The 16,097-nt window shown below is 42.1% G+C and overlaps 1 protein-coding gene across 5 annotated transcripts; it reads left to right on the forward strand.

Annotated features, from left to right (window-relative positions):
• Positions 1–460: 460 nt before the first annotated feature.
• esrp1 (epithelial splicing regulatory protein 1) lies at positions 461–12,946 on the forward strand. Of its 5 annotated transcripts, none has more exons than XM_019364578.2 (16): positions 461–818; positions 1,210–1,368; positions 1,487–1,603; positions 1,967–2,078; positions 3,265–3,408; positions 3,781–3,835; positions 3,914–4,021; positions 4,151–4,283; positions 4,366–4,408; positions 5,029–5,348; positions 6,037–6,261; positions 6,363–6,615; positions 7,946–8,126; positions 9,642–9,783; positions 10,243–10,332; positions 11,574–12,946. In XM_019364578.2, the coding sequence occupies exons 1-16, from the start codon at positions 687–689 to the stop codon at positions 11,706–11,708; spliced, it is 2,349 nt and encodes a 782-aa protein (XP_019220123.1). In that variant the 5' UTR covers positions 461–686; the 3' UTR covers positions 11,709–12,946. The 5 variants fall into 5 exon arrangements, with proteins under 5 accessions (XP_019220123.1, XP_005472787.1, XP_003450986.2 ...); XM_005472730.4 differs by having other exon boundaries at positions 462–818; positions 3,911–4,021; XM_003450938.5 differs by having other exon boundaries at positions 462–818; positions 3,911–4,021; positions 6,363–6,603.
• The last annotated feature ends 3,151 nt before the right edge of the window (positions 12,947–16,097 follow it).

Below are 16,097 nucleotides of genomic sequence, written 5' to 3' on the forward strand. Positions count from 1 at the left end.
TAATAACATGATAGCTTCACTTGGTCTGTATTAGTATTTTTAAGTTTTTTTTTAACTGTTTCATTTTTACACGGATTTCACGGAATTTTTTTCCGTATTTCAGCATAAAATGCGAAATGTTCTCACGAGCATTTTTTCTTCTTCTGCTTCTTTTTCTTCTTTTACTTCTTCTTCTTGTCAATTCCTTTTTTTAAGACTTGAATGCGATTTGTTGAATTGTTATGGAGACATTTATTACATTATTTTAATAATTAACTGCATAGTAACTAAAATATAACACATTTATTATTAATATTATGTTATTATTTATTTTTGTCGTTGTTGTTATATATTAATAACTATTTATTACCTTTTCTGTCCTGCGTGAGCTGCCACGTACTAAACTTTGAACCACCTGAAAGAGGGAGGGGCCAGGTGAAGGGGTCACGTGGTCGCACAGGTAGCTTCACTACAAAAGCGGTGAGCGTTCAGCCATTGCTTCGCGATGGTGACTGCGGGAGGCTTCACATAAAATCTCACACGCGACGAAACTTTGGATTTACGGAACCCACCTTTGCGCTCAGGTGTCAGAGTAAAGGTGTTTCTACCTCCCGCGTCCCGCTTGCGTTTCACATCCCGCTGATCTTGAGTCCCTTTTAGTCTCGTTTAGTATTAGATTAGTTTTCTGTGGTCTGTTTTAGATTCAGATGACGGCGCAGGTAGACTACCTGGTGGTGGTTTTCACCGCCACATCTGGCGCGAGCGGAGATCTCCTGGGGTCTGACGAGAAGGAGCTCGTGCAGTTGGTTTGGCAGCTCGTGGATGTAAAGAACAAAAAGGTAACAACTCACTTGTAGGCTGCTTGATCTTTTTTGCTAATCATCGAGACTCCAAAGCAGGAAATGTGGTGTTCAAAGGAGTGGACAGGTGGACTGCAATACATAATGTCAGACCTCTATTAACAGCAAGAAAGGTGTGCCAGGGGGATTTTTGTGGGATTCCTGCTTACACACACCTGTTCAGAAATCATTATTCTCTTTAATTACAAAAAACCTTCTCCCTTACATGGAAGACGTTTAAATTGATCCTTTCCTGCATTCCACTGTGATAATATCTATTTAGCAAACACATATATTTCATGCTCGTTTCATTATATTGTTCCAAAGCCTCTGAGTTTCTAGCTAGGCTTGCTGTTTCAAGGCTGACTTGTTTTTTTCCTCTCTGAACCAGTTGGGCAAGGTGAATGAGCTCCTCATAAAGCCTGACCTCTCAGACTCGACAGAAGAAAAAGAGGAGGAGGATGTGGTGGAGGAGAGCGTGGAACAGGAGAATGGATCTGGAGCAGACTGTGTGTACAAAGCACCGAGCATTGATAAAGCTTTAAACATGGTAATGTCTTCAAAGTGGCCAGAAATCCATTAATAGGCCATTTATTGATTACTAATTACCGTTACAGCGCTGGTTAAAGCAGCTGTATTAAAGTTCATACCTCTAAATGTTTTTACAGTTTCATCTGCAACTGACAAATGAGGTGAACAGCGCGGGCGCAGGCACATCGGTGTGTTTGTGTACAGACGGGCAGCTCCACATCCGCCAAGTGATTCACCCCGAGGCAGCGAGCAAGGTGAGCAAGCCGGGGCGGATGTTTCGCTCGCTCGCTGCTGCGGGAGCCTTCGACGCTCTCAGAGGGATGTGTTGTGTCAGCATCGCACTGCCCGCTGAACTTTAATGTTAACACTGAAAGTTGATCTACAGGAGAAGCCACTATGGTGACACACGCCCATGCGCATACCGTACACTCATGCAGATAAAAGACAGGCACACAATGAGGCTGATGAAATTTCTCCCAAGTGTTTTAAAACTGTGTGTTAATGATAGAAGAAGTAGGCAGTGCATGCTCTTGTGGCCTGTGCAAACATGAGTATCAGAGCAATAAAAAGAGCAGCTGCTGATGGGCCTTTCACTCACACAATTTATTCCTCTCTAGAACATCCTGGTCCCAGACTCTTTCTACTCTTTCTTTGACCTTCGGAAGGAGTTCAAGAAGCACTTCCCCGCTCCTGACCTCAAAGCTCTGAATGTCCACACCATGGCAGAGTGTATCCTTTTAACACGTCACCTGTTTACATTAACATTTCATGTCCTGTTACCCGTTTATGCCGTCATGGATTTCGAGACACTTGTTATTTTGCTTGATTGATTCGATCCGATTGATTGGTTCTTTCTCATACTGTGCGTTGCATTACCCTCAAAAATCCACAACACATGTGCATTGAGCTGTTGGCTGTAGGGATAAAGGTTTTGAAATGCAAATAAGGAAAGAGTGGCAGCACCTTACTAAGCCCTTAGTGAAAGAGTGTGTGTTTACCCAACAGGACCAACCCCATACACACACACACACACACACACAAACGCACACACACACACACACACACACACACACACACACACAAACAAACGCACACACAGGTACAGGAAGAAAAACACATGTGTATCTCTAACCTTGTCTTCTGCTGTTCTGTTTTCACTTTTTTCATTTTTTCACACACCTGTCTATTCTGTCATGATTTGGGAAAAAACAGATCAGACTTTTGGAGACAGATCAGACTTAGTTTTAAAAAAATTATTAAACCAGCAACAGAAATTATTTGGGAGCAGGCAAATGACGCTGCTGCTACACAACCGGATCTTCTTTTGGAGAGGACAGAGGGATTTAGTGCTGGCCTCTCTAAATGCAGATGAACATCCTGGTTTGTGTGATCCAGGTAAAAAAGCTTACTTGATTGCAGATGTGAATCGTGGAGGAGGGTTACAGGAAGGCAGGCAGGAATCTAGAGAGAGGTAAGGCTGGCGGTGGTGGAGCATGGGCAGCCAGGTGAGTTTACCTGGTGGTTTGAGCAGAGCTCCTCGGGAATGAGGATAAGTCGTAAGCAGAATTTGGAGCAAGAGATTAGAGGGCAAATAGAGAAGCGAGGTTAACTAGAACTTAACAACAAAGAGGGCCGAGGGCCTGGTTACGACCATGATCGGTGTAGCGATCTTGCGGATATCCTGCCTTTTAATACTTCAGGTTGATGAGGCGATTCAGAGCAGGTGTAGAAGAAGGCTGAGAGAGTGGGCTCCACTCAAAGCATACAACTCCAACTAAACTGAAAATGGACTTAGAAAATGAGAGAGAGGAAAAAAAGAAGAAAACAAACCTCCAATCCTGCTGGACCATGACGTATTCATGATTAATAACACTGTCGCTCCCTTGCTTGGGCTCCTTAACCACCTCCTCCTCAGCTCTTGGTATACCTGTTGATGTGCCCACCATGTGGGACCCCTCTGCCACACTGGATCCATCGGTCCCTTTACCTGCAGAAGTAGCCACAAAGCAGCTTCAGCTTATGTCCAGCGTTGTCCTGGCACTGCTATCCGAGCCATTTTGTAAGTACCGTGTACATTACCGAGTAACATTAGCACGACACGTCAGGTAAATCGATTTAACTACTGATGAGTTCCAAAACTGTTACTTTAAGTAAGACCCTGCTGTGAACTAAAATAGAAACTTAATTAGAACCTCTCTTGAGGATAACTGAAATGTTAATTTTTCAAAAAAAATCATTAAAAAAATTGATGATCCAAGATTTTGGAGTGCCACTTTTGAGCGTGCCATTTAACAAACCATTAATTAAGATGAAAAGAAATGTAAGGTCTTACCTGATTTAGACTTCAGCCATTTGCTTTGCCTTTTAAAAACTGTCTCAGCTTGATTACTGTGTGTGTTATCATGGTGACTCTGTCGCTTTGCTGTTGCAGGCCACACGTTTTCTAACCCAGAGAGAGTTAATGAGAAGTTCGAGAGCGGCACTTGGTGAGCAACATTTATTAAAGATACACGTTGTTTTTATTCCCTGATAATCCCCTGTAATAATATCTGTGTGTGCAGCAGCAAAATGGAGAAAGTGTGCGACAACACGGTGATCCGAGCCAGAGGATTGCCGTGGCAGTCTTCTGACCAGGATATCGCTCGATTCTTCAGAGGTCTCAACATCGCCAAGTATGTTGCTGATATCTTTACACTGTTTAGCATCTCTTTTTTTAAATCACTGATGACACCCAGAAAGCTGCTGCTGACAGAGGTTTTCAGAGAGGCTTTATAAACCCCTTCATATGCTGTGCTCTTTAGAGGAGGGGTTGCGTTGTGCCTGAATGCTCAAGGGAGGAGGAATGGAGAAGCTCTGGTTCGCTTTGTGAGCGAGGAACACAGAGAGCTGGCGTTGCAGAGACACAAACACCACATGGGGAATAGATATATAGAGGTAACGCGTCTGGACACAGTAGAATCAGCCACATCACCAAATTATTGTCCCATCACTAAACATTGTTCCTCTCTATCGGCAGGTTTATAAAGCAACAGGAGACGACTTCCTGAAGATAGCAGGAGGTGGGAAGTTAATATATCTGTTAGCTTAATTGCAGCCGCCTGGTTTATGTGTGTATATAGTGAAACTAACTTGAAAAAGAGGACTAAATTAAGTCTTTGAGATCTTTTATGGTGCTATTTTATTAATACTTCACCAGCTTCTTATATGAGCTTGAATTCATATATTTAGTAATAATGATTTTTAGGATCTGAAAATCTTTCAGCACCTTTGTAAATGCCTCCAGGTCCATTAGGGTTTTTCCTTAAAGCCACTTGTAATCTTAAAAGGAAAATTATAATTAGCTGTTAGTTATGACTCAGTGATACCCGTTGTGTATTAACGGCAACACAGCCTTTTTATTAAGGGCAATAAGTTTGTCAACAAGGCACTGCTCATCACTGAGTCGTTTGACCTGAATATTAATAATTTTACTCACATGATGAGCGCCTCCCAGAAACCAGAAGTGACCTCATTACGTAAAGCTAAAGTTTATCATCGTACAGATGAGAGATTTGGACTATTACTCAAAATCACAGAGGCTTAAAAAGTCAGATTTAGCATCACTCTTATCAATTGCAGAAGAAGGAGGCCAACTAACACCAGTTGAACGGGCGTGCCCGTGTCATTTTCTCTGTGTCAGGTACGTCTCATGAGGTAGCAATGTTCCTCTCCCGCGAGGACCAGATCATAGTGAGGATGCGAGGCCTCCCTTTCACCGCCACGCACGAGCAGGTGCTCGCCTTCTTCTCGCCAGAGGATGAACTCAAAGAGACCTGTCCCGTCAGCGGGGGAAAGGACGGCATCCTGTTTGTTCGCTACCCAGATGGACGTCCCACCGGCGACGCGTTTGTTTTATTTGCCTGTGAAGAACATGCTCAGTGCGCCTTGAGGAAACACAAGGAAATCTTGGGGAAAAGATATATCGAGCTTTTTAAGAGTACGGCAGCAGAGGTGCAGCAGGTACGCCGGGGTGTTTCTGTGCTTTGTTATACGGTGTGTGGTTGTGTGATGGTGTACTCACTTGTAGCTTTTAGAGGAGAAAAACTGTGTTTGTTTATTTGGGCACAGCAGCAAAGAGTGACAATGCGAGGGTGTGTTTCTTATCTTCTCAGGCAGTTGTAGGCATTATAGGAGAGAAGCTCATGGGTGGGGACCAGTAAAACAAGGTGGACTGTGTGTGCATGTTTCTCTACAAACGGTTATTCTAGCTGCTCCTTTCTCTTTTGAACTTTCTTTCGCTCTTTGTGTGCTCCACTGCTCTTCATGTCTCATGGCATGAATGCATACGCATTCATTTTCTTATCTTTCTGGACTGATAAGCAGACAGTCCACCTACATATCTATGCAGAGGCCTTTTGTGGTGTATGTGTGTGTGTGTGTGAGAGACACTCGGGAGCTTTATTGGTCCTCTCCAGAAATGCAAACACGCTGGTGTCCTGTTGGCACCACACCAGCTCCTGTCTGACGTTGCGTCATATTTAAACACAGCTTGGACTTGGCTTTGTTGTGCATCAGATGTTTGCTTTTGAGTTATAGTTAGTGACTTTTACCTGTCAGTACTAGAGGAGAAAGGGTTTCCTAAAGCTTCACTGCGTACTCAGTAGGTTTTTGCTTTAGGCAGGGTATGTAATTTGAAACTGTGTCTTAGGTGCTAAACAGGTACTCATCAACCCCTCTGATCTCCGTGGCCCCTGCCCCTCTGATGCCTGTGCTCCCCACGATGTCGCTTCTGCCCCCTCCTGGTGGAGTAAGAGACTGCCTGCGGCTGAGAGGGCTGCCGTACACGGCGAGCATAGAGGACATCCTCACCTTCCTGGGCGAGTTTACACAGGATATCAGACCGCATGGAGTGCACATGGTTCTCAACCAGCAGGTACATGCAGCACCCTCACTGACGCACCCATTGACTCACATGCTTTCTAGCACAAATTCACAGGTGTTGCGGAGTAATCTCTGATTCGTCTCCGCTTTCAGGGTCGTCCGTCAGGTGACTGCTTCATCCAGATGACATCAGCTGAGCGAGCGCTCCAAGCCTCGCAGCGGCTTCACAAGCATGTGATGTCCAGCCAGCGTGGGGCCAACAGCCGCTACGTGGAGGTGTTTCCCTGCAGCGCAGAGGAGATGGGCCTCGTGTTGATGGGAGGCTCGCTCTCGCACACGCATACACACACACACACCCGGAGCAGGAGTGGGACAGGGCTCAGCCCGCCGCCATGTAAGTCAAGACGTAAGTGCTGCTGGGAGCTGGGTTGCTTCGGGACTGCAGGGTAGGTGGGCTCCTGCCTTGGGCAGGGTTGCTGGGTTTTTCTCCAATCTCAAACTGTGGGAGGATGAGGAAATCTGGTCTAACCAGGAGGATCGAAAACTGTGTGTCTGAGAGTTTGTGTCGGTGTATGTGAGTGTGTCACCTCTTTGTAATTTAGTGTGATTAAATTACCCATCTGCATGACCTAATAAACCTAATGGGGTAACCATCCTTTTTTCAGTTGTTGCCTGTGTTCACACATTTAGATGAAAATACTGTAGTTTGTTTTTAGTGGCATGTTTGTTGATCTCATAAATTCCACTCTCTTACACTGCTGAAGTATTTCATAAAAATCTGAAAGGGTTGGGAAAGTGTAAGCAAGACAGTTTGATTCCAGCTAACTTCATAAAACATCAAAAATGGCTTACATCTCTCTAATCTTATCAGATGAGTAGAGGTGGTTGTGGGATTAGGCCTCAATGGCCTGGCACACCTCTGGTGCGTGTGTCTCCTGTGCTTGTCCAATCAGGAGCTGTGTAAAAGCTGTGGGCATATTTGAACGCTGGTGCGTAGATGGTGCGTTGATCTCTGTGTGTGTAGTCCTTCACCATAAATGTGGCCTCTTAGTTTTTCAAAAGAGAGGATTATAACACGTCTAATGAACCATGTATTATGAAATAGTTCACATGAGTGAAAGGGACACAACACAGGGATTCAAGGCTAGACATGCGGGTTTTAAAAAGGTCCATGATGTGATGAAATTAAATGTTGAAAATGCACACAGACTGCAGGAATAGCCAGAATCACTATGCACGGAGGATACAGTGCTCAGGCGGCACTGTCCCCTGCATTTAGACAGTGTCTCTGTGCTCTGTCAGCACTGTGGCTCTCATTTTGCTAACATCTAATACTTGGAAGACTTTATGCATTAATGCATATAGGAAAGTATAACACAGTAGATGCTGCTAAACACTGACAACTGTCGAGCAAATTAAAAGCATCATACGTGCTCGGAAATTACACAGACGTGATAATAAAATACTGAAATAATGAAACATACAGGTTACAGGCCCATCGGTGGTCCAGCGTAGTGTACAACACGCCAACGTTTTCACAGTTTACCACGTGCATACATAGAAAAGTGTGTCAGGTGCTGAGTGATGTTATGGAGGGTCATTGTTTGTAGATTTGCATGAGCACCTCTCCAAAAGACAAACAATGACCTTGCAGCCTTCTCCACCGTGACTCTGTTCACGCGTGTCTCTGTTTGTCTGGTTAAAAATCTTTTACCTCTCGCGCTCCTCCTCGCCAGGTTTATCGCCACCATCATACTCCTTCACGCCTGCTCCACCTGTCCTACCTCCAGAGGCTGCTGCTGCTCTCTACCCTCCCATTGGGCAGGTGGTGTTGGCTCCTCGCCCCCTACCACCAGGACATGCCTACTACCCCGCCTCGGCTCAGCTATACATGAACTACGCAGCCTACTACCCCAGGTAAACAGTGGTAGTTACAGATGAAGGGATTTATTGAATCAGAGATTAAATGGCTCAGCTTGTGAAAATATTTTAAAAAAATATGTTTAAATATTAAATATTTGCATTGGTGAATAAGTGAGAGGTATGTTGGAGGAAGGTCCAAAGGGAAAACTCGCTTCGTTGCCGAAATTATTATTTGAATTTATCTGTTTGAAAAGTTTTGATTTGTCTGATCAGTTCGCATAAAGGTCACAGAAAGTTATTATTTTAACAGTGTGCAGGAATTCTCACAGGTATTGCCGGCATCCTGCCAGATGTGCGGGCAGCCTGGACGCCTAAGTTTGTGAATGCGATAACTCGAGAACAAGGCGACGCAGGAGCTTCAAATTGTTACCATAGTAATATCTACTAAAAATCTCAGATGAGTTCAAATCTCAGTGACCTTGACAGAGGTCAAGCTTTCTGAAAATCTTGCGATCTCAAGAAGGAAGTCACACTGTTTTAGCGGAGAATCTGTAAATATGTAAGCATTTATCTGAAATATCATTGATGCTTTGTGAGAGCTTACTGTTGTGTTTCTCCCATTAAGTAATCTTCCTTTCTCACATTAAATCAACCACTCCTGAATTTCTATAAAGACATTTACGAGCCAACCGACGCTAAACCGAGGCTGCCGGGTGGTGTTTACTTGTGGGTTGTTTACTGATGGGTGAAGTTGCTCTCACACAAACTCTCAGATCCAGGCAGAGCTGCCATTTCTCACATGTAGCACATAAGAGGGGGATTCCCCGGTCCTGGCATACCCCTGTGAATGGAAATAGTCCATTTGGTTTAGGGAGCTGCCCATGTAGAGCTGCTGGACACTTATTTACTTGCTTTATTCATAAAGATATGCACACCTTGTACTGCAAGGCCGGCAGGTTAAAGACTGAGCGTTGGACTTGAGTGATTCATATATTTATATTTCTCTCATAAAGCTCTGCAAAAGTTCAGGATGTGCATAAGAACTGTTATCCACGCTTGATCTTCTTCATTCTTAGTCATCTTCTTCTTTGAACTGCCTGCATAGCATCAATCAAAATCAAAATAGTTTTACATTCACTGAAACATGTTGTGTGTATTAGTGAGTGATTAAAAACACGTAAAACTTGCAATAACTATAAAGTTTTTTCCCATTAAAAAAAAAAAAGAGGTTGATTCTGGTGGGAAAAGGGGAGCATTTTGTACTTGGTTGAATCATGTACTGCCAAGGAGAAAGGCTGGGGCAAGGGTAGTTAATAACTGAAGTCTGTGTTATCAAAGTACTTGGTAAACAAGCATTGACCTCTGGTTCTCTTTGGTGAGCCATCAGAGACTGAGAGAGCAGCTCACTTCAAGACAACACCCAGAGTTACTCCCAGTCTTGTTTTTCCTGAATCCTGCTGCATGCGTTGTGTTTTCTGAGAAGATACATGTTTATGCTGGTTTTGTACTTAGGATAACAGTCTCTCTCCTTTTTTCCTTCTTGTTGTTTTCTTTTTTTTTCTTTTCCAGTCCACCTGGCTCACCTAACACCTTAGGTTTCTTCCCCTCCCCCTCCTCCATTGCCTCGCCGGGAGGCCTGGTGCGTATGCCCGGTCTGACCTACAACAGCAATGGAGTTAAAGAGCTCATAAATGCAGTGCAGGGTTACCAGGTAAGAGGTGGCGTCCTTCAAATGCACCGTGCACTTAACATTTTATTAATGTAGTTCCTATAATGGAGATTTTCTGTGCCTTCAGAGCTCTCATACCTCACTGTAGGATCCAAAGTGTTGTATTCAAATCTCCTTGTATTATGGGTGTGTATTGTCAGGCATCCACTGTGTTTGCCCAGAGGCTATCAAACTAGTTTATCCTGTCTCCTCTCCCTGTTTTGTCACACACGGATTGCTGCTTGCTTCAACTTGAACTGGAGATTCTCGGATCTTATTTAAACCTGAAAGAGTGCGAAGAATCTGAAGATAAATTATGACATGATAAGGACTAGTTTAAGCAACATATTGAGACAGACTGGGTTTTGTTTTCTGTATTTTAAAGGCCTTTAGATTAGTGTCTATGGCTACATGTGTCTCAGCCCCCATCTCTGTCATTCCTCCCCCTTCCTCATGCCACAGTATGCTCCCGAGGATGCTTTCATGCACGCCCACGGGCCCGTGCACACTCATGACCCGACCAGGACATTGCTTACGCAGCCCAAAGAATGGGTGTGTATTTAAGGTGTCTGAGGCAGGTGGCAGGTAAGGATTGGCTGAGGGATCAGTCAGGGGAATTTAATTTAGAAAAGGTGTTGTAGCTGTGGTTTCACTGGTCACCAGGGCTTACAGGGCACCACACAACATTTTCCGCATAAATGGGGAATTTTCAGGTATTTTCTTTTAACTGGGTTAAATAATTGGAGGAAATCTCTTGGTTTTTAGGTATTTCATGAGTTTTGACATGGTGTCTGTTTAACCTTTTTTCTGTCCTCTCGTGAAGTCTTTAATGAAAACACTGAGCACCACATAGCCGACTGACCGTCCACTGAACCCTCTCCCCTCTGACTGTACAGGCATGGTCCTTTTTCTGCATGTCGAGACAGCGTGAAAGTTGAATAGTGGGCACAAGAAACTCCTCAGTGCTGACACTTTCATCAGAAACATAATAGCAGAAGTGTAAACAACATAAAAATCAGTGAAAGTAGCTGCTTTAAAGTTTGAATTGTTCTCTTACCCAGATAACCAGTAATATGTCCTCATTTTGAGTGTTACGTTGCGGTATTAAAGGTACATTTTTTTGACTGTTTTACACATCTATACAAGGATATTATGGGTACGTAAAACTAAAAAAAACTAAGGATGAAAATGTATATAGTTAAGACTGGGATATCCACTTGACTTGAGTCATGTGCTTTTATTTTAACGGCTGTTCTGAGCTTCTAAAATTTTCCACCTGATAAATAATAATTTGAAACACTAAAAAGAACACAGAAACTAATAAAAACAAAACGGTAAAGACCCTACAATAACAGAAGGAAACTGCAACAACACATGACCCCCTAAGGGCAAGCACTTGGCAACAGTGAGAAGAAAAAACTCCCTTTTCGCAGGAAGAATCTTCCGGCAGAACCAGGTTCACTGTAATGATTAATTATCGTTCTTTCTCAGACATTTGTGATTACCTGCTGCTTCACGCTAAAATGTCTGCTGGAAAACTGGCCAGCTAAAGAGTAAAATTACTTTACAGAACAATTGCCACAATACCTAAGGGGGCGGGGCTTAGTCGACGGTCAGATGGTGCTGTCACAATGTGGTAGTGTAATAGATGTGTAATAACAGCTTTAGCCTTTAGGTGATTGAGAAGGTGATGGGTAACGTCTGGTGCAGGTGCTCTTTTGTTGTTGTTGTTGTTGTTGTTGTTGGGGGCTAAAACTCCTTCCTCACCCTTGTTCTTCTTCTTCTCTCCGCAGAATCCTGCAGAGTCTGTTTCCCTCCTGAGCAGCAGTCTGATTGGTCAGTGCAGCTCAAGTGAGGCTCCTCTTATGTCACTACCTGCTCTCATGACCAAGCCAGGGGGGCAGTATTTGGATTTGACCCTGCTCTAGGGTCACATGAACGCAGAGGTCCTGTGATAATTTGGTATATGTCAAAGACTTGTTAGATTTTTTTTTAAATAGCCTTTTAGATGTGTTATTTATATCTTTAGAAACAGAAATTAATGTGTTTTATACCAAATTCTCTGTGGCCTTAGCCAATGATAGCATTCTCATCTTATATTGCACATTGTGTATTTTAAAAGCTTTATAGAGATTTTTTAACCTGTTCTATTGTAATCATTACGGTACATATTTGCTAGCCAAACTAGAGAAGAATGACTTAGTAGCAATTGAGCTAAATCTTTAAGATTTTCTGTGAAGAGTGAAAGTGTGTGAATGTGAAAGAGATGAGAATGAGTATTACGCATGGCTGTGTTGAGATGTTTTATTACATAATCTGTTAATGCAGTACATTGTATGTACATTGTGTGTTTATATACGTTTGATACAGTACACACTGATTGTATTGGAAGCTTTAGTGCATGAAGAAGTTAGTAGTGAAACTTTAAGATGTTTACATAATGCCAAATATCAATGCACTGCTAATCAATAAGACTACTAATGAAAATAATAGCAGTATGTTTGAATGATATCCTATATGTTACACTGTGAGTTTGTCTGATAGCCTGGACCTTGTTAGGAGGCCTCAATTTACAAAAACTGTGACATCTCACACTTCATTATCCCCCTCCTTTATGTGCCTGACATGGGTATTTTTCCATGCTGCCCCACACCAAAGTTGCCTTGTTGTGCATTTGGATTCAGCTGAAAAGAAGACGGTCCCACTTCTCAGTAATTTAACTACAAGTTTGCATTCTTCAAGAGGGCTCAGATCACAAGCTCTCAGCTTACTGTGCAGAGAGTCAAAAGCCAGAGCCGGTTTATGACCACTTCTGTGACATATTTTTAGCAGTCCATCACACTTTCCTTGTCTTCTTTCCACTGTCTACGCTGTTATTGGAGAACGTTATTGAACAAACAGGTTGCTCTAAGAAATCTAATCACCGTACTTCTTTTGAACCTGTAGATTTTTAGGAAAGGGGAAAAGGAAAGGAAATGAAGGACGTGTCGGATATGTTTCATGTGAATTTAAATGCCGTTTATGCTCAGCATAAAGTTGATGTTTGGGCTTCATGTTTCTGTACGCATGTCCAACAGCAGGATTTAATCCTCCGCGGGACGCCCTACTGCAGGCATGCTGGAAAAAAAACAAAAAAAAAAAACAATAAACATAACATGTCAAGTTTGTCAGCCTCCGGCTGTTTGATTTCACTGTTTACCTTCTGATCATTTTACTTTGCCGTGTAGTTATGTTCCTGTTTGTGTCTCATGGGGGTTTTTAAAGTGCAGGAGTGCAAATATGCAGGTGGAGCTTGTCTCGTGACACAACGTGGCTCAGGGCGAAACTGTGGGAACTCCCTCTCACTGTCCTCAGCGATTACCTCTGCGGTGCCTGCGTACACATGCTATAGCAAAGAAGCTATTGTCAACTAGACACACTGAACACATTATGTGAGAGGATGGCTTCTCTTTTTACTGCGTGGAAAAGAGCAGAAAATAGATCAGGAAGTGGGAAGAGAGAAGGAAAGCAGACAAAACCATGTCAGACCCCCTCAGGGCAGAGTTACATTGTGTAATACAATCTTCTGCACCCCACCCAAATGATCTCTTTTAAAAACACTTAGTCTCCCACTCACAAAACACACACACACACACTGTCCAAACTAGCAGCAAGAACATATTTTAAATCCATGTGACAAAGCTTTTCTCACCTTGATGTTGTTGTAAGATGTTGTGGAGAAATCCACTGAAGTTACACTCGTATATAAGAATTTTAGAGAATTTTTTATTTATTTATTGAACTCAGCATGTCTTAGATTTAAAGAATCCGAGTAGATTAAATAAAATCTTTTATTAAGAAAATAATCCAGGGTTTGTCAGGGACAGACAACTATCAGGAAAAGGGAGGGTTGTTTTTTTATAACAAGAGGATTACTTTAGTTATTTAACATTTAGCAGGAGATGGTCTTTAATTTTTTCATGTTCCACACTTATATCTTATATCCTGTCCTTGCAAGATTTACTTATGTGGATGAAGTCGCCCCCACCCCCCAAAAAAACCATGTCACTCAGCATAAATGTTTTCAGAGCCACTTTCACTGAGCTATAGTGAAAATAAAAGTGTTTATTTAAAAGTGTATAATAGGTAAAAACTTCCTGTGCGGGGGCGGGTCTAGAAAGTATCACTTAATATCATTCATGAGGTATGTTTGACATATGTTTTATAGATTATACGCCAGTTTAAACACAGGCAATAATTTTTTTCAGCAAATACCTGAAATCACTTATTGGCACAACACTGTCCGTGTCATCTGAATGCTATCGCTATCTTTTTTCAAATAGCAGAGACACAACTGGACATCTTCTTTCGTGATACGTACAAAGTCAGTTATAAAGTTGAAGTTGAAAAGTCAGGTTGATGAAGCAATGACACGGAGAAAAAAGAACTTATTATTAATATAATGGAGAGTTTTTTACATTTTCAAAAGGCTGATAGTTTAGACGCAGCACGACTGACAGAGAAGATTTGCAGCGGTCTACAGAGATACAGCCTGGAGTAAAACATGCAGCTGCTGCAGGCATAAATGCAGTGCAGTGCACATTGCCTGGTTGTAGTTGATACAGTTAAGCACCTGAGGCAGCATGTTCTTTAATTCATTTGAGAAGCCATGCACTTTCATGTAAGGCTCATACATTCACAACGAATGGCTGGAAGTTCAGCAAAAAATGTATAGAGGCCAGCCCAGAGAGCTTCAGAAGCTTGGCATCAGAAGATGGGCATGCAGTCACTTTGCATGCTGCAATATGATGGACAGTCTACCTGCAGTGCTCCAGGTCTTTTAAGATATCGCTAATGAGAGAAGTAAAGAAGGTCTGTGGAGGTTTAGTATATAGAGTCATGGAGGGCAAAGTATTCAACTGTCTACCCACTCTTTCACATTAAGTACATTAAGTGAAGGAGTCGGGTTTCTATTTTTGCCTATCTTTATGTAACATCATGTATGTCATCATTTTCGCCTTTGCAATGTGACCTGTAGCAAGGTTATTATAGTTAAGTACAAAACATATAACACATTTAAGGAATTTTAAAAAATTATAACTGAAAGGATTTTGTGTCCTTCGAAAACTAATTTAGAGGAAATATCCTTATTTTACTGTTTGTTAATTTGGTAAACATTTGAATCAAAACTTGCCTTATGAGGCTTTGATAGACGAATATTTATTGTGGATGTCCAAGACACTGTGAGTCAGCTGCTTATAGAAAGTTCTGTTTTTATTGCAAAACTTGTACTGATTTTCCTGAATCTTGCCTCTGAGACACAAATACACATACAACATAGTTAATGAAGATTAAAATTAACACAGAAACAGAACTGAAACTGAAGTGAATTAAAGAATGAACAGCTTTTTGTATGTAGTGACAGTTAACTGTAGGAAGCTGCCTAATGTCTTTACTAAGGCATCTTCCTTTATTCCCCAATGCAGTCTAACAAAGGGCATTTTAATGACAGAACAAAAGCTTCTACAGGTTTTATATAGTTTCAGGTGTTTGTTTCTTAACCACATTGTCCTTGTGGTTAACAGGAGACCATTCAAATTCCACTTAACATTGATTTTTAAAGGCGTGGCTGTCACTTTAGCTCACGTGATTGGCTTCCTCCAGCTGCTCAGCTGTTAACGGGTTAAATTTGTCCTGTTCTTATGTAAAACTTGTTGTGAGGGAACAAAGCCCTGTAATCGAAGTAGGAGTACTTTATAATCTATAGATGTGCAAGAGGGCACACTTTTAGTTACAAATAAATACTTATGAATAATTCATGACTGTTCTTTTTTAGAATGTAAAAAACGTTAATCATTGTTTTATTAATGCTTAAATGTTAATCAATCTTAAAAGACTGAGCCCATTAAAAATGGTAGAAACACCTCTTTTCCTTTAACTGTTCCTGTGCCTGTTAATTTCTCAAATATCAGTTGCCAGAATAGCTTAAGATCCCATTTGTTGTGTTCTCCATAACTGCGGTGTTTGCTCGCCCCTCCTCTCCTAATGTGCAGCTTTGTAAGAAAAACAAATTCCACGAAGAATTTAAGCTTGAAATGCAGGTTGAGCTGAGAAATTATGAAGGATGATGTTGCAGTTGTTTCAAAGCAGGTGGGAGGGCCAAACGCCGAAGTCTCCGCAGGCTTCCCCCATTTTTTAAACACTGAATCATTTACAGCAGAGTGTGTGATTCACTTCGAAGCAGTTCTTCTCTTCCTCCCTCTTTCTGCCATGCTGCATCTCACCTTGAAGATGAATTATCTAACACTGAGGTCTTGACAAAACAGAGGTACAATTAA

The sequence above is a fragment of the Oreochromis niloticus genome, linkage group LG11, assembly GCF_001858045.2.
Source record: "Oreochromis niloticus isolate F11D_XX linkage group LG11, O_niloticus_UMD_NMBU, whole genome shotgun sequence".
Taxonomy (NCBI): domain Eukaryota; kingdom Metazoa; phylum Chordata; class Actinopteri; order Cichliformes; family Cichlidae; genus Oreochromis; species Oreochromis niloticus.